Raw genomic sequence first — 19,010 nt, 5'->3', positions numbered from 1 at the left:
TGGCGAATAGTTGCCCACATCTCTTCCCATCCTAGAAGAGTAGCTCTGCCCAAAATGCCTTGGACAAATGTCTCCCACTCCTTAGAGACTGCATTCAGGGCAATCCTCACCATGAACTCTTGATCTGATGCGGCCCCTATGGAAGAAAGTTGGTCTCGAATCTCCTACAATCTGACGAGGTATAGATCTATCTGCTCCCCCTTCTACATCTGATATGACCACAGTTGATTCTCCAATAGCATCTTCCGCTGCACGAAAGTGCCCTGATACAATGTCGTCAAAGTATTCCACATCATCTTTGTTGTGTACTTTTCGGCAATATGTGGTACAACATGATCCTTGACCCCGTCAAGGATTATGCACTTCACCCTCGCCATTGCATCCTCATACTTCTCATTATCAGCTGGGTCGACTGGGATAGCCACGATTCTCAAGGCGAAGCCCTTGATGCGATGTCTATCCAGGACTGCCAAGTCCCTGGCCTTCCAGATGACAAAGTTGGAAGCCCCGTCCAACTTGTCCTGATCCCTCAGTCTGTTCACTGCCATCTTCACTCCTCTTCTGGACTCCCTCTTGGTTTCGACTTCCCTCCTGGAAATCTCCCTCTAAGTCCTGATTTCCTTGCTGGAAATCTTCCCGCCAAATGTCAAATCGCTCCTTCTGGCGCTTCTCCAAGGCTCTACGTCAGCCCTGCTAGCCTCAGCGTAGCTCTTGAACCCTCTGCGTCAGCCTTCTGCTTCTCTGTGTCAGCTCTCTGGCCTTCTGCATCACCAATGCAGGCCCCTCATCCTCTGCACAGTCTCTAGCTGCCTCTGCATGGCTCCTGTTGCCTTTGTGTCAGTCTCTTCAATCACTGCGCTGACCCTCTGGCACTATCTCTGCCTCTCTGCTATGTACTCACTGCCCCTCACTGCAACAGATCACTTGTTCGAATTTTCTCAGCAAACCTCCCTCCAAAAAATCGAACTGACTGATCAACCTTGGTGTGTCTCCCACTAACCCTCAAGCCTCTTCTTATACATTTCGTGTTGACTCTTCAACAGCCGAGATGAAGTCTCTAATCAATGGCTAAGATTAGATTTGGCTTGATCCATGTCATTTAGAACATTCTCACCCAGTTTTATATTAATACCCATTAATATTTTAATTTTCCTAAGTTTAAACTTACGAACTCCATTAAAAATATTAATTATTTTAATATCTCTCTAGCAAGGTGGAATTTCCCCAAATCATTTCTAGGTCTTATAGATCTCATCTGCATTAGCCTCTCCACCGATTTTCATGGCTAGAGCACATCCGATGCTACCACAAATCAACAATAAGTTCAACCATATCGAGTTTGGCATTAAGCTCATATGAGAAAAGGTTCAAAAGGGAGCATTGAAGCTCTAGCATATCCAAAAAACCAACAGCTAGCTAATATTCTGACAAAGCCTTTATCAAAACGGAAGCTTCAGATATTGAAAGTCAAACTTGGATTGGTACAGAATTCCTTCCTCACTAAGAGGGAGCGTTGAGAATTATAACTCAAACATGAACTTCTACACATGTTCAATGTGGACATGCAAGAAGTAGTTTTAAATATTCTTGAGGGGGAAAAAGCCCAATCTTGAAAAATAATCTACTTTTGGAAAAGTAATTCTACTGTGTGACTATCTTTAGTAAAAAGATGAAAGTCTTGTATTTAGTATTTGAGTCTATATCTCATGCATGACTTAACTAGGATAAATCTTAAAAATAGATTCTCCACTAAAAGTATAAAGACAAGGTAGAGGTTTGCTCACACTTGAACAGTTGAGTAAAAGAGAGAGAGAGAGAGAAGGAAAATAGGAAGAGGCATTCCCAGGCAGCATGCAGTTTGAGACAGAAGACTATACAATTCCATACAATCATATTGATGGAACCAAACGGATAATACAAACGTACAGACATGTCCATACAAACTGTCATGCAAGTTGTACAACAGATTTTTGTTCTTTATGGTTTTTCAGTGGGCTGTACAAACACAGTTCAGGGTGTTTTTGTTATCTATGCAGTGCTGTTTTTTGAACAGCATGGGGAGGCTTCCTTGTAATTTCTTTTGGAAGGAAAGAAAAGCTGATTTTAAGGAATAGTTAACTGTGTATGTGCAGAATTAATTGTTATGCTTCCATTAAATTAATTTATAGCTATTGTGTGATTAATGCTGTGGTCTCAAATTAGCTCCCCCACACCCCCCCCCCCAGGCCCAACCCTGGGTGCTCACTTGACAAGCCATGAAAATGTAAAGTAAATGTGAGTACAAGGTCCCGTGTTCAAATCCCTGGTTGTTTACCCACAACCGTGTGTTGGAGGATGGCCCAGTTCACCTAAGGGTTATAGCAGTGTTTTCAAAACCGTTTTTAAAAACCGGTTACCGGTCTAACCGGCCAGTTAGCAAGGCCACCGGTCTAAACCGGCCAAAAAACCCGGTTGGAAAGGCCATTTCATCATTTTTTTGCCCTAACCGGTGAAAACCGACCGGTTTAGGACGGAACCGGCCGGTTTGTATCAAACCGGCCGGTTCTGTCCTAAACCGGCCGGTTTTAGGCACGCCCACTGTGAAGTTATAAAAACATTTTCTTGACTGTGTTTTAGGGGTTTTGGGGGGAAACTAAGGGTGTTTCAACTGTAACAATGTTGGAAATTAATGGTAATGTTAAATTCTTAAAGTAAAAGGATGAAAATGAAAATTAAAGGAAATGTCACTTTTAACATTACCATGAAATGACTCAGGATGTTTGAGAGTGGTTTCGACCTCATTGGATTTCATATGGAGAAACTAGAATTTTAGATTTCACTCAAAATTCAGCAGACTTAATGGTTTTCAGGATTTCATGGTTTGGGGGTAAACAATGAATGCAATCGGAGCTCCAAATGATGAGCAAAACTCCTGATCTAGATCCCATTGTGTTGGACGATATTGATCCAACATCAGAATGGGTGGAGGAGACTGAAGAACCTGTGTTTGAGGCTGATTTGATATCGACATGGCTTTAGCAGGGGATGAAGCAGATTATGTGTTGGCATCAGAACCAGGATCAGTAGCAGCATCAAGGAAAGGCAAAGAACCAATGGAAGGCTCTAGTCATGCAGGTCAACAAACTTGTGCTTCCATTAGGTCCACTTCTATTTTCATTGGTGGCATTGATACTGAGGTTGCAGATCAGGCTAAGGCATCCTCAAACACTGAACCAGATGATGTCTATGTAGCTCCTGATGATGATCCTGTGTCTAGTAGTGGTGATGAACTTGATGATTGATCATGTGTACATTGTAGGCTTGTAGTAGGACAATGGCCTCAAAGCTTGCAGCATTGTTTTTGGACTTTATAGGCCATTTAGAGCCTCATTTCTTATGTATTTTGCTATTTTGTCCATGATATGTATTGCACTCGGTGCCATTTTGATATATTCACCTTTACATGGTATATAAATGAGCAAACTTTGCATATTTTGTCTCTATTGGCTTGGAATCATGGTTTTACATCTTAAAAATAGTTTGTTTCATTAAAAATTAATAATTTAATGTATTTTTTTAAAACCGGTTCGTTTAGACCAAACCAGTCCCAGTTAGACCGGTTCCGGTTGGTAAACTGGTTCATTAGGTGGACCGGTTCGGTCACCGGTTCCGGTTTTAAAAACATTGGGTTATAGTGGTTACGGTCGCAGTCGACCCTGTGTCATTCGAGTACGAGACCAGCCCAATTGCTGATTCCTCTAGATATTAAAAAAAAAATGTTGTGGTCTCAAATTGAATTTCAGAATTAATTAAACTTGCTTGATTGAAATCAAAAGACATTAGTCACTGAGGGCTTGAAATTCTCGCACCAAAGCCCCTTTCATTTTTTAGCATAGTGCATTCTTGAACAACAAATTGTTAGACCAATAATCCAAAAGCTTTCGTAGAGAAATTTGTTTTCGTGCAACAAACACTCAGATTGATATTCCCAAGTTATTTTTGCACATTCAAGGTTCAAGAACCATAATCTTCTAAACTCAAAAGCAAGTAGCACAATGTGGAGCACAGCTATATAAAATTGCATAATAAATGAATACAGAATTAATCATGAAAACCCTCCACAAAGTACATAACAGAAACTTGATATTTTGAGGACTTTTTAACAATTTATAGTTGTTATAAAAAACATACTTTCCACCACATGTAACCATAGCCCAATGCTCCCACTGCAGCAGCTGGCACTGCAAAAGATGCTAGATTACCTGCAAAATAATAGCATTAAGCTAGTCAACTATCATTTACAAGATAACAGACTAATATCAAAATAAATAGTGTCTTCTGACAGTTCTCTCATTTAAAATGTTCAACACAAATACAATGCAAACAGCATCCAAACCAGAATGAGAGGGCATGTTACTAATCTATTCCTTTCCACTGCTTTTATCGAGTAGTCTTCATTATGAAACAACAAATAAGCTTGGTTAAGAGCTTGATGTCAGTTACTGCAAAGAAATTATAGTTTAATATGAAAGTGGAGGGAGAGCTAACAGCATCTCAATTCTCCCAAGCTTCAAGTTTAGGCCCCTTCCTGGTGTTGAACACCATGGATCTTTCAGCATTAGCTTTCGATTAGAACTCCAACAATAGAGACCATATGACATCTTTCAGCAGTTAAACAAGCCAGCTTTTGCTTACAATACTGTCTCATTGGCAATTTGAAAACAGGGAAAATATTCCTGCTATTGCAAACCTGTGACACTGGCTATTAATCTTTTAACAAAAGACTTGTAAAAAGGATATGTTGGCGCCAAAGTACCCAAAGAGTTTTGCAACATTTTTGAGTAAAGCTGACTAATTTAAAAATATGATAAATTATTGTTTTCTCATATCTCAATATAGTATTTTCTAACTCGTGTACTATAGCTTTTTTTATTGAGCTCGCAATGGTTGGGGATTGAATATCACTTTGTGCTTATTAGACACCCATGTTCTCACTGTGGCTTTGGGAGAGAAGCACCAGCTACTCATGAATTTTTGAACCTATCCATATTTATTATGTAGAGTCAAAAGTACAGCAAGAAATAATGGCTAAAAGAGAATTCCTAGGGAATCTCCTACATAAAATGAGAAAAAGCATTTGATATAGAAACAAATAAACAAAAGGTTAAACCTAGAATTTGTAAACTGCCAATGACCACCTAATGGGCATCCTAACCAGTGAAGTTTAACTTGGTAAAGACTCGCACATCTTACCAAAAGTCTTAGATGGGCTAAGTACTTGCCTCATACTCAGCCCCAAACTTGTCACTCACCAAGACTCACCCTTACTATATTTTGAAGATGTTTTTGTACTTGCAAAGTCTTAGAAGAGTCTTTCTAAGGAAGCCAAGTCTTTGCCAAGTACAAGTGTGACAATAATGACGCTAACCCATTTTGCACATATTTTATTGTGCTATGATTGACTAAGCACATTGGCATGCCCCATAGTCTAAGGGCCAACCAAGGTGCAAGTTACCCACCAAAATAGGTGACCCTATACAAGAAAACTATTTTCCTGCTCTTTACTTCCAACCAGCCAGCCATGCAGGCCCTGGCAGCCACCTCTAGCTGACAACGTGCCTTGTTATCTCCGCCACCTGCACCAATCATATACTTTCTCACCAATCTGGCGAGAGCACATGGGCGAAGGTGGGCTTCTAATCAAAAGGTACTTTATTAAATTTATTTATTTTGCAATCAGGTGCTTATGCTTGTTTGTGTTTGGGCATTTGATATGGATTATGGGGTGACCTGGAAGAAGGAGGGGTTTTGATTGTGATCTTGTTTCCCCACCTTAAAAGGGGGGGCTATATTCGATCCTAGTCCAATGGGACCTCCCTTATGTTGAAGAATCTAGGGCAGTCAGAAATTACAATGATTCCTCGTTACATGATAACAATTTGTGAAGCATTTATACAATTTATCTTAGCTTGATGTTTCCTTTATTATTAGTGTGTGTTTTCACTTCATCAAACTGCTACCAAAAACAAAAGAGACAAAAACACAAATATTTGGCTTTCTGCCAAGGCCAAAACCTCTCCCTCTTGGAGAGGAAAACCCACGCAAAATTCTTCTTATAGAGATTCCAACTGACGAATACCAAGACCACGACCCTTGACACAGTTTGCCTCTCCAAGACCAAGACATCAATCCTTTACTCTGCCACTGCTGAGATCATCATCTTCATTATACTACTGAAGCCATTATTGTTGCATTATTAAGATCACTGCTGCATCATTGAGATCTTCATTATTGCTTTTTGAGATCTCTTGTCCTCACTGAGATCATCCTCTTTTCTGCTACCATGCCATTGTTATCACACAGCTGTTGCATCTTCACTTGTTGTTCTTCTTGTATAGGATCATTATTGATATACATTCTCGGAAGAATGAAATCACTGGGGTATCTAAGATCATAATCCCATATTCTATCCATGCTAGAGATAAGGTTTCTTTATATATCACAGACATCCCACTTGATCATTCATATGTTAAGATTGTGATTATATTCCATTATACAATAATCAGCATGTGCCGCGACTACAATGTCATTACTAAGAGAATGTTGAGAAGGTAGATCCTTGTGATCTTTTTATCTTAATAATGAAACAATCATAGTTATTCCGAGATCAAAGACTTACTCTTTGAAACCTTTATCATTGTTGTTCATTGCAATGTAAATCAATTGAGGTGATAGATCCGAGTCTTCCGCTTGTCACAATCATGCCAAGAAGAGTCTTTCTAAGGAAGCCAAGTCTTTGCCAAGTACAAGTGTGACAATAATGACCCTAACCCATTTTTGCGCATATTCTATTATGCTATGATTGACTGAGCACAATGGCATGCACCATAGTCTAAGGGCCAACCAAGGTACAAGTTACCCACGAAAATAGGTGACCCTATACGAGAAAACTATTTTCCTGCTCTTTACATCTAGCTAGCCAGCCATGCAACCTTTGGCAGCCATTTCTAGCTGACAGCGTGCCTTGTATCTCCGCCACCTACACCAACCATATACTTTCTCACCCATCTAGCAAGAGCACATGGGCGAAGGCGGGCTTCCGATCAAAAGGTACTTTATTAAATTTATTTATTTTGCATGCTTATGCATGTTTGTATCTGGGCATTTGATATGGAATATGGGGTGACCTGGAAGAAGGAGGTGTTTTGACTGTGATCTTGTTCCCCCACCTTAAAATGGGGGCCTATCTTCGATCCTAAACCAGTGGGACCTCCCTTGTGTTGAAGAATCTAGGGCAGTCAGAAATTACAATGATTCTTCGCTACATGATAACAATTTGTGAAGTATTTATACAATTTATCTTGCCTTGATGTTTCCTTTATTATTAGTGTGTGCTTTCACTTCATCAAACTGCTACCAAAACCAAAAGAGACAAAAACACAAATATTTGGCTTTCTGCCAAGGCCAAAACCTCTCCCTCTTGGAGAGGAAATCCCACGCAAAATTCTTCTTATAGATTCCAACTAACGATTACCAAGACCATGACCCTTGACACAGTTTGCCTCTCCAAGACCAAGACATCAATCCTTTACTCTGCCACTGCTGAGATCATCGTCTTCGTTATACTACTGAAGCCATTACTGTTGCATTATTAAGATCATTGTTGCATCATTGAGATCTTCATTATTGCTTTTTGAGATCTCTTGTCCTCACTGAGATCATCCTCTTTTCTGCTATCACGCCATTGTTATCACACAGTTGTTGCATCTTCACTTGTTGTTCTTCTTGTATAGAATCATTATTGATATACATTCTTGGAAGAATGAAGTCACTGAGGTATCTAAGATCATGATCCCATATCCTATCCATGCTAGAGATAAGGTTTCTTTATATATCAGAGAGATCCCACTTGATCATTCATATGTTAAGACTGTGACTATATTTCACTATACAGTAATCATCATGTGCCGCGTCTACAATGTCATTACTAAGAGAATGTCGAGAAGGTAGATCCTTGTGATCTTTTTATCGTAATAATGAAACAATCATAGTTATGCCGAGATCAAAGACTTACTCTTTGAAACCTTTATCATTGTTGTTCATTGCAACGTAAATCAATCGAGGTGATAGATCTGAGGCTTCCACTTGTCACAATCATACTGAGATTGTTGCTCTCCTTCACCGTCATGATTTTGATCTTTTATGTCACTGTTGTGACTACAGTTCTTAAATATGTCAAGAAGATACCTTCGAAAGAGCAGAGACATCTCTATGCCGAGACTATCTTTCCATTCGGATATCCTTCTGCTCCATCAACTCGGGATCTAGCTTGACTGTACCTTTCGGTCATAGGTATGTCGAAGTCCTGTCTACTCTTCTATTCATCCGAAGTGTAGCTTGCCTGCACTTTAAACCCATCTGAGGTGCAGTCAAGCCCTTCTCCGTATGCCTGTCTGTAGTGCGAATTTGTTCCTCTATTCACATGCGAAATTTCAGAGACAAAAACCCGAGATCTGTCTCTCTCATTTGCAGATACCTTAGACGAATATTTATAGTGGTGAGTGCTCCTATTTTGAGCTAACGTGAGTGTATGAACGGTCGTGACTATTACCCAAGCCGACATGACTTCCATTTATTCAATAATTTCCTTTTAATTCATTTTTGGAGCCGACATAAGATTTCTTCATTGTTTTGCTTGCAGATTTCGGTGTGCTTGCTCTTGGAGGATTTTTCTTGGTCTTGGAGGGCAGCATTGACATAGATATATTTTACATAGGCTCTTAAAGAGCTTCTCAATACATGACATGACTCTTTGACATATAAATAAAATCCTAAAGACATCAAGAAGAAGTATTTGACCTACTGACACTTCTTGCTCATGAAACCCATGTAGCAAGATATACAAAACTAATTTATTCTATTTATTAGATCAGATACAAAGATCATGTCATTATGAAGACCAAACCTAGTTACACTTTCTTCAACACCTTAATGGCCCAATGGGTATAGGAGGGGCACTACTTAAGAAGCCTTGATTAAGATAGTGTGTTCCATTTGTCCCTATTCCATACTCACCACTTTCCATCTTACATTAAAATACCATATTCCATCTCCATTCTTCGAGTTCAACTGACTATTGGTTCTTTGAGATTTGGCACCCATATTTCCGCATACCTGGGTAGGGCCCAGAACTTCATCCTAGGAGGTTGATACAGCTAAAAGAAGTGAAAGAGCATATCATGGCCACAAAACAAATAAAAAGAATATCAAAATGTGAAAGAGGGTCAGGACATACACATTAGAACGTGGGCAAAAGCCTAGCATGAGCTCTACCTCACTCTTTATGACCATCACCCAGTTCCTGAGCATATGTTGCTCGTTTACATCATAAAAGGAACCCTAGCATGTCCCAACCCCAATGAGCTATGAAATGACTCATCCTTGAGTAATAACAATGTTATACATAATTCAACGCAACCTCTAACCCTTTGAGCTACAAGTAGTACTACAAATAAAAATGAAGTAAAAGTAGAAGGTGCACGAGAGGGGTGGAAAAACAAAGACCGACTTGGAAACTCATGCATCCACAATTGATCCCTCCTCACATCTATATACTTAGGATGTGGAGATGACTGGTTGCTTTCACTAGAGTTTATGTTGTGATTGTCACCTAGATCAACAGCCCATGACCCAGGCACCTTACCAACAGGTACCCAGGCACACAAAGAAGTATATAAGCACCCACAAGTGAAGTGTTGAGAGCCTTGAGTATCCAAGCAGTAGTAGCACATCATACGTACCCCTGGGCACCTCCTGCGCCCAGAGTGTTTTGCCACTTTGCACTACATTTGATGATTCTTCAGGATGATACACCTGGAGCCAACATGCCCCCAGGTCGGCCTAGCACCATATGAGGGATGGTAGCTAATTCAGGGCCTAAATAACGATGGCCTCACCTTCAAAAACATGGGAGGGCTAGTAGCACCTAGAAAGCCCTCAACATTGGAGCAAAGATGGACATTTTGAGCAGTTGGAGACCCAAGAGACCACCTTTTGGCACCCCAAGTGGATTTTGGGGACCAAAAAGGGATATTGATGGAGATTTGAGGGCCAACCCTTAAATGATGATTTTTAGAGGCTTCTACACCACACTTGGCACTCAAAAGCCTCAATGCATGCCACATGGAGCTCATTTATTGGATGATGTCAACCTTTTGAGGCCTCATGACTCACACACGTAGGCTCACATTTGATTTATTGTCTAAGCTAGATGGGTTGGCTTGTAACCAAAGGCATCATTATGATTTTAATCATCTTTTAGGGGCTTTTAGGGAAATTAACCTTATCCTCCTCATATAAATAGACGAGAGGACTTGTTCATCTATCATCATCATCACTTAGACATTTTCAGCCTCTCTTAGGAGAACTTCGACCTCTTGTATCTTGGCAAGATGTGATCTATGGAATGTACTTTGCATGTTCGAGCTATTTTCTTGAATTTGGAGAAGTTATCTTGGATTAGTAATGGGTTATTCATGCATTTTGTCTTGTAAGTAAACTTTGTTGTTAAAGAAATTTTCATTAAATATCAAATGTATGGAATGTAATGGTTATCTAGGGTTTTTATATTATGCCCTAATTAGTTGAAAATCAATTGCATAGGATCTTGATAGCCTCATTGTGTGCATAATTCATACGTGCAATGTGAATGGTAGTCCCTTTGGGAACTCATGTTGTAGCTCTCCCAAGTGCCTTCAATCCTTCACAAAGGTAATAGTTAGGGTTTTCGTTGCTAGGGCATCAAAATATGCTTACTCCTTTGCAAGATCTAGCTAATCTCAGGCATCTATGGACTCCATCAAAACAAGGAATAGGCATTGGCCAAGTCTTGTTAGTGATCAAACCACTTTTTATCCATATATTTGAATTTTCTCTCTCTCTAATTCAACCCTCTCAAGGCCAAATGGCCAACTAGGGCTTAGTGCGAATTGATTAGAAAGAGAGATTTTTGGTCTTGGAAAGTCTAAACATTGAGGGTTGTATTGGTTTCCTCAAAATCATTCCCCTTGTTGGGCATTCATTCCCAATGTTGCAGGATCCCCCCCCCAAGGATCTAAGGTAGGAACCGCGTCCTGTATGAATCCATAATCGATCCTCCAATGGAACATCTGAAAAATCAGATCTGTAGTTCCGTCATTTTGAGGCAATTCCTAGAAATTTGGAACCGCACGGGCCCGATTCATGGATCCAAAAAAGGATCCGCTACAAATTCGTAGACATTCGAGCATAGATCCATGTAGATCGCGAGAGGATCTGAAGGGAGATAGGCAATTCCACAGGGGCCCGGTTTCGGAATTTTTTATTTTCATTTACTTAAGTTGGGTTGGAGCTTCTCGAAAACTACCAAGGTTCTCCCATGATGCTCCTTTATCTTTCATTTCATCATTTCACTTAAATTTTTAACATTACAATGAAATGACTCAAGTTGTTTGAGAGTGGTTCCAACCTCATCAAACTTCATATGGAGAAAATAGAATTTCATATCCTATTCAAAATTCAGCAAACTTAACAGTTTTCAAGAATTCAAGATCAATGGGATTGTGGCATTTCATTAGATTATATCATGTGTGAGGGTATGTGATTGGCATTTCATCAAGAGCACCAAGCTCTATATGTACCCTAGTGTTGGTGGTGTTAGTTGTTGAACTCCTTTGTCATGGCCTTAGCAAAAACTTACCTTTCAATCAAGTCAAAATCATTGATCAAGCATGTTAAGCTTTTTCTACCATATTTTAAGGCTTGGATTAGAGAGTTTGATCAAAATTGGCAGATGTTGACTAATATCCCTAGACAATTGAGGTAGAGGCAAAGGCTAAATAAGAGGAGAAGAATCTAGATTCTAGATGGTTGATGCATCTAAATGATTGATGCCAGAATAATTAATCATTGATGTACAATGAATGTCATATCTATCTTGATTTTTGTACAAATATGCATTTTTCATATCCTCTACAACTAATTGGTATTTTGGATGCTTTTTTGCATACAAATGCAAAAAATAATATATATATATATATATATAGATACTAAGTAGACGCTCTTGAGACACTTAGTTTCCTGTAATTTTGGAAAATAATGCTTTTAAGGCTTCACTTCCAAAAACCTTCCCCACTTTGTCCCTACTTCGTGCAACATTGTTTATTCCAATTTCATCCATAATTTCCTCTTGCACTAGTTGTTTGCCCTAGGGTAAAAACCTAATTTGCTTATCGCTTCAACTTGAGGGCTTTTTGAGAGTTTCATGTGCCATAACCTTGTTGAAACACAATGTGGGAAAACCCTTCTTGACATTTTGACCCTGTGGATCACTTCTCATGGTGTTGCCTTAGGAAGGGACACAAAGCAGTAGATTGATTTTAGCATAGCTTTGGACTCTAGTTAAGTGTGGAATCACGAGACCTATCCCCATCCCAATATAGGCTAAGCACCTTTAATCGCAATATCTAAAGAAACCAATAAAGGTTTAAGTCCCTTTAAATAGGCAATGGAACATCCCCCCTAATCACATAATAAATGGAGCAAGGGAATATGAAGAGCTCCTCATTCTCGACCTCATGTAGATGGCACAATTGGCAGATCTCGTTTGATCAATCAATTTGGTGGTTTGTTAAAATTGGCAACTAGGGCAAAACTTCATGTGGGTCATCTTATTCATGGTTGATAATACTTTTATTAGATTCCTCTCCTTGAGAGGTGTAGGATTGATATAAAGATCATCCGATTCCATTAAGTATTCATGGAGATATGAATTTATTTTGATTATGGAATTATTATCAAACCGACCTACAACTCATGTAGGCTCAGAAGCCCAACAGTCGCATCTATTCAAACACCAACATTGTGTATAAATACAGGACTTTTCCTCATTTGGACTCACTCATCTCATCACATATCTCTCTCTCTACTGTGCAGAAAAGAGTCTCTTCTCTACTGCGCAGAAAAGGGTCTCTCTCTCACACATGTGAAGCCAGAAGCTGCGAAACTGAAACCGCAACTGCAAAAGTAAAGATTGACCTGCGTGGACTAGAAGATCTCCTCATCTGAACTACACTGTAGGTTCATTTGAACCTCCTCTAAAAGTCGCAACTTTTGGTGGTGGAATCAAGTCAATCTGACGGACGGTTTGCAAGATATCGACTGCCCTAGTTTGAAGCTAGAAGCTACCGAAACTGAAGTTGCAACTGCAGAAGTAAAGATTGACCTACATGGACTAGAAGATCTCCTCATCTGAACTACATTGTAGGTTCATCTGAACCTCCTCTGAAAGCCACAACTTTTAGTGGTGGAATCAAGTCAATCCAACAGACGGTTTGCAAGATATCGACTGCCCTAGTTTGAAGCCGGAAGCTACCGAAACTGAAGCTGCAACTGCAAAAGTAAAGATTGACCTGGGTGGACTAGAAGGTCTCTTCATCTGAACTGCATTGTAGGTTCATCTGAACCTCCTTTGGAAGCCGCAACTTTTGTTGGTGGAATCATGTCGATCTGACGGTCAGTTTGTGAGATATCGTCTACCCTAGTTTGATGATGAAGCCGCTAATATTGATGTTGCTGATCTAGGGTTTGCTACTGTTGCTATAAATCAGATTTATTGTACTATTTCTCTCTGTTGAATTATTGAAGATAAAAGAAGATTTGATTGAAGGGTTTCCCCACACATTGTGGGGTTTGTCCCTGGCTAGCCGCCACATCTTGTGTCTCTTGTCTTGGCTTGTTTTCTGTCGATCGTTTAATGTTCTATCTGCACTTTACTTTATGTACATGTGATTGCTAATCTGTGGAATATAATAAGAAAAAGAAGTAAACTGTTATAAGCATAGAACATACCATAACTTAACATGTTGACTAATATCCCTAGACAATTGAGGTAGAGGCAAAGGCTAAATAAGAGGAGAAGAATCTAGATTCTAGATGGTTGATGCATCTAAACGATTGATGCCAGAACGATTAATCATTGATGTACAACGAATGTCATATCTATCTTGATTTATGTACAAATATGCATGTTTTCATATCCTCTACAACTAATTGGTATTTTGGATGTTTTTTGCATACACATTGTGGGGTTTGTCCCTAGCTAGCCGCCACATCTTGTGTCTCTTGTCTTGGCTTGTTTTCTGTCAATCTTTTAATGTTCTATCTGCACTCTACTTTATGTACATGTGATTGTTAATATGTGGAATATAATAAGAAAAAGAAGTAAAATTGTTACAAGAATAGAACATATCATAACTTAACATGTTGACTAATATCCCTAGACAATTGAGGTAGAGGCAAAGGCTAAATAAGAGGAGAAGAATCTAGATTCTAGATGGTTGATGCATCTAAATGATTGATGCCAGAACGATTAATCATTGATGTACAATGAATGTCATATCTATCTTGATTTATGTACAAATATGCATGTTTTCATATCCTCTACAACTAATTGGTATTTTGGATGTTTTTTTGCATACAAATGCAAAAAATAAATATATATATATATATATATATATATACACACACTAAGTAGATGCTCTTGAGACACTTAGTTTCCTGTAATTTTGGAAAATAATGCTTTTGAGGCTTCACTTCCAAAAACCATCCCCACCTCGCCCCCACTTCGTGCAACATTGTTTATTCCAATTTCATCCATAATTTCTCTTGCACTAGTTGTTTGCCCTAGGGTAAAAACCTAATTTGCTTATCGCTTCAACTTGAGGGCTTTTTGAGAGTTTCATGTGCCATAACCTTGTTGAAACACATTGTGGGAAACCCCTTCTTGACATTTTGACCCTGTGGATCACTTCTCATGGTGTTGCCTTAGGAAGGGACACAAAGCGTTAGATTGATTTTAGCATAGCTTTGGACTCTAGTTAAGTGTGGAATCACGAGACCTATCCCCATCCCAATATAGGGCTAAGCACCCTTAATCGCAATATCTAAAGAAACCAATAAGGGTTTAAGTCCATTTGAATAGGCAATGGAACATCCCCCCTAATCACATAATAAATGGAGCAAGGGAAGATGAAGAGCTCCTCATTCTCGACCACCTGTAGATGGCACAACTGGCAGATCTCGTTTGATCAATCAATTTGGTGGTTTGTCTCTACTGGAAGTCCATGAGAACCCACTTTGAATTGGCCTGAGCAAATGTTTCTTTCCTTTTGATGATGGAGGTCTTCTAAGATTCTTAATCATGATCAATTTTCTTTCATTGTGGATGAGGTCCTATTCTAGGTATGCTCCTTCTACATGAATATCTTGAGCTATATCTACCATGCTCCGATATTTTGGAAGATATTTTTAACGATGCATTTTATTCTCATTTATAAATGCTCTTTCTACATGAGTATTTAGAACTCTATGTACTACATGCTTCTAGAGTGTAGAAGATGTTTCTAGCCATGCAATTTTATTCTATTCCTACATGCTCCTATCCTACTCAAAACTTTGAAAGAAGACTTTAAGTAAAGAGTTTGACTTAGTCATAGTAGAGATCCAGAGGATCTTCCTTCTTTTGCTTCTTTACTTCTTCTTTCACCTCTTGATTCATGTAAGCTTCTTCCCTTTTTCTTTTGTTGTTGTTGTTGTCCTTCTTTAGTTTAGGACAATTCCTTTTTTAGTGTCCATATTCTTGGCATCCATAGCATTGGATTTTGGACATATCTTTGTTGATTGTTCTTTGTGGACCAAATTTGCCAAATTTTCCTTTTCTCTTGGCCATGGTAGCAAATGCTTGCTCCTTTGATCCCACATCTTTCTTTTCTATGAGTCTTGTTTCCTCTATCTTGCATAGAGACCACATTTCACTTAGTGGGGTGGCTTCCTTCTTTACATATATGTTTGTTGTGAAGTTGCCCCAATCCTCAGGTAGAGCAGTGAGTACTATGGTTGTCATTTCTCTATCAGACATGACTTCCCCTAGCTCTTGAAGTTGATCCCTCATCTCAAAGATCTTCATGAAGTAGGGAGCTATTCCTTCCTTTGATATCTTCATCTTGTACAATTCATTTTGTAGAGATATCACTTCTCCAGCTGTGGTTACCGAGAATAGCTCTACTAGTTTGTCATAGATTTCTTTGGATGTCTCCAACTTGGAGACATAAAGAATGAGAGAGTCTTTGATGGATTCTATTAGAATCCTTTGAGCCCTTGTCTCGTCCTTATTACACGTGGCTAAGGCTTGAGTTTGTTCCTTAGTAGGAATAGTAATATTCCCTTTGATGTGTTCTAGGAGTTCATTCTCCTTGAGAAGTAAATCAGTCCTCTTCTTCCATGCAAGAAAGTTATTGGTACCTACCAATTTATTGCTTTCCTTGCAAAAAGACATTGATGTATATTTAGAAGGGGACATATACTTACTTGATAGATTTTGAGATGTAGTAGACTTGCTTTTTCCTTGAAGACTTGATGGATTGCCTTCCTTTAGATCTTGATGTTCTCCAAGTTGCTTTCTCCAAGTGGACTTGACTTGATGATGAGAGTTGATTGATGACTTGCAGCTTGATGTAGGTCCTTCTTTGATTTGCTTTTCTTTGTAGGTGCCTTTATGTAAGGCTCTTCTTGCTTTGTAGTCTTCCTTGATGAAAGATAGATGGTAGACCTTCTTGAAGTGATTGAGACTTCTTGGCTAGATGCTTCAACTTTTGTAGATGTCCTTCTTTGATGAGTGTTCTTGAGTTGCCCTTTCCTTGATGTGTCATCTTCGCTCTGATACCATGTTCAAGAATCAAGGGCAATGATGTATATTAGGATTCTTCTTGGCTTGATAACAATTTGTGAAGCACTTTTACAATTATCTTAGCTTGATTTTCCTCTTATTATTAGTGTGTGTGTTTCATGAAATTGCTACCAAAAACATAAAGACAAGAACACAGATGTTGGTTCTTTGTCAGGGCCAAAACCTCTCTTCTCTTGAGAGGAAAGCCCTTTAGTAAGTTTCTCTTACTGAAGCTTCTTATTGATCACTGCCAAACCCTCGACCCCTGACACGAATATCCTCCAAGCACAAGTCAAGTACTTTTTCCTTTCTACACTTTGTTCCCCGGCACTTCCTTCTTCTGGCACTTCGTTCCCCGACACTTTGTCCTCCTCCTTCCGGCACTTCATTCTTCTTTCAACTGTTGGTAAACCTTGTTGCACTTGCTCTAGAAGAGATACCTTTGATGAGACCCTTTTCTTATGATGATCCCTTTCTTCTCTTCACCAACCAACGAACTTGTATGACTGTAATGGGAGGGTTGTTATGACAGCAGAGATAGCCTCTTTACCTTCGCACGTGTGACTGTTTTCCTTGTGATGTTGACCTCTTCCTTCTTCGCTTGAGAGAGTTCCTTCTTCGCTTGAGTGAGGGGCCTTATAGTCCTACTTAGATTGCCCAACCAACGAAGTTATGTGACTGTGATGGTAGTGTTGTAATGACCACAGGAAGAGGCTCTGTTTCTCACACGTGTGATTGTTTTCTACCCTAGAAAACAGTCCTCTTAACTTCGGCCTAGACTTCACCTTGTACATTGCACTAGAGGCTCCCTTTCTTGTCACTTGATCACCCTTTACTCGTTCCTTTACTTCGCAGATTTCAGAGGTGAATTGTGTTATCTTTGGAGGAGTGGACAGCCTCTATATATAGAGGATTGTCCCTCCTTTAGGCCGACTCGCTGTTTGTAGGCCAACTTGAAGTATATAGCTCGGATTGCTTCTTTAGAGGTGTCTTTGGTTTGGAGGAGACTTGACTTTGCTTGGAGGTGACTTCTTTGACTTTAATACATAAGTATACCTATACTAACATGCCCTTAAGGACTTCAACATTTTCTTTTGACCATTTGACTCACCTACAGCACTTTAACATGTGCTCGACCTATTTCAATGAGCAAGAAACTCATTGACATATATTATAAAAATAATATTTCTTTTCTTGAATAAATACAAATATCAAAAGTACATTTATGAAGACAGAACCTAGTTACATTTCCTTCAACAACATCAACATCTAGAAAGATAGTATGTGTGGGTGAGAACGAAGTCAGCCTCCTCTTGGCCGAAGGTCTCTAAGTCGGTCCTCAAGTGTCCAAAAACGAAGGAAAAGTATGGATTTGGGCCCCATCCATGCCCATTAAGTAGAGATGTCCTTCAGGTCTAGGGTGTCATGAAGGAAAGAGGCGGCCATCTATAACGGATCTAGGGGGGTCGTAGGTATTAGAGCCCCCTCACTCAAATTAGACTCCCAAGATCGACAGAGACATTCCTCGTTCAGCTTGGCTTGCACTACCCCTTCAACCACGGTGAGCGGGGAACACTACTCCCTTTTTCAAACCACTTCAACCCAAGAATTGATTGTTTGTTGTTGTGTTTTCGTTTCTTGTTTAAAAAGGGCTTGTTGTGATATGATCTCTTCCTACAAAATTTTTGTGTTCAAGAGTTCATTTTAGAGCAAGGAGGAGTCCGCACTTGAAGTCTGCATGTGTGCATTTTTCTGATTCTTCATTTCCACGACCAGATTTTTGAGGTCAAAAACCACTATGTAGCAATTTGTTTTCATCCTCGAGGAATTCTACCCTCTTCATCAAGTTCTTGACTTGTGAGACCCAATAAAAGAAGTCCCGCCCCATGGCTATATTCGTTGCATTGTAGATATTCTCGTGGTTGTTATTAATGTTATTATAGGGGAATCCGTTATATGCTTGAGATTGGGAATGACCATCCCATATATCCATTGTTTTTTAAAATTTGGATACCAGAGGACAAGTGGTTCCCTACGGCTTTGATCTTTGGCCTAGGGAAAAGTGTCCAAATTTATTTGTACTTTTCTCCTAAAGTGACTTTATAAGTGGTAAAGTTGCATTCTAATTTAAAAGTGACTTTATAAGTGGTAAAGTCACATTCTAATTTGAAATTGACTTTATAAGTGGCAAAGTTACATTCTAATTTAAAGGTGACTTTATTAAAGTCAATGAAGAATTAGAAAGTGAAAAAGTCACTATGGAAATAAA

The 19,010-nt window shown here is 39.3% G+C and overlaps 1 protein-coding gene across 1 annotated transcript in view; it reads right to left on the bottom strand.

Annotated features, from left to right (window-relative positions):
- The window catches only part of LOC149231433 (uncharacterized), a 293,700-nt gene that overhangs the window by 126,281 nt on the left and 148,409 nt on the right, over positions 1–19,010 (bottom strand). Inside the window, exon 6 of the mRNA XM_089376297.1 lies at positions 4,171–4,241. Within this exon, the coding sequence (XP_089232423.1) occupies positions 4,171–4,241 (71 nt within the window). The remainder of the gene's footprint in view (positions 1–4,170; positions 4,242–19,010) is intronic.

The sequence above is a fragment of the Pinus tabuliformis genome, chromosome J (assembly GCF_031772625.1).
Source record: "Pinus tabuliformis cultivar Carrire ecotype Pingquan chromosome J, CPIR1, whole genome shotgun sequence".
In the NCBI taxonomy this organism is placed as follows: Eukaryota; Viridiplantae; Streptophyta; class Pinopsida; order Pinales; family Pinaceae; genus Pinus; species Pinus tabuliformis.
The sequence above is the reverse complement of the archived record's forward strand: the minus strand, read 5'-3'. Positions and strand labels throughout refer to the sequence as shown.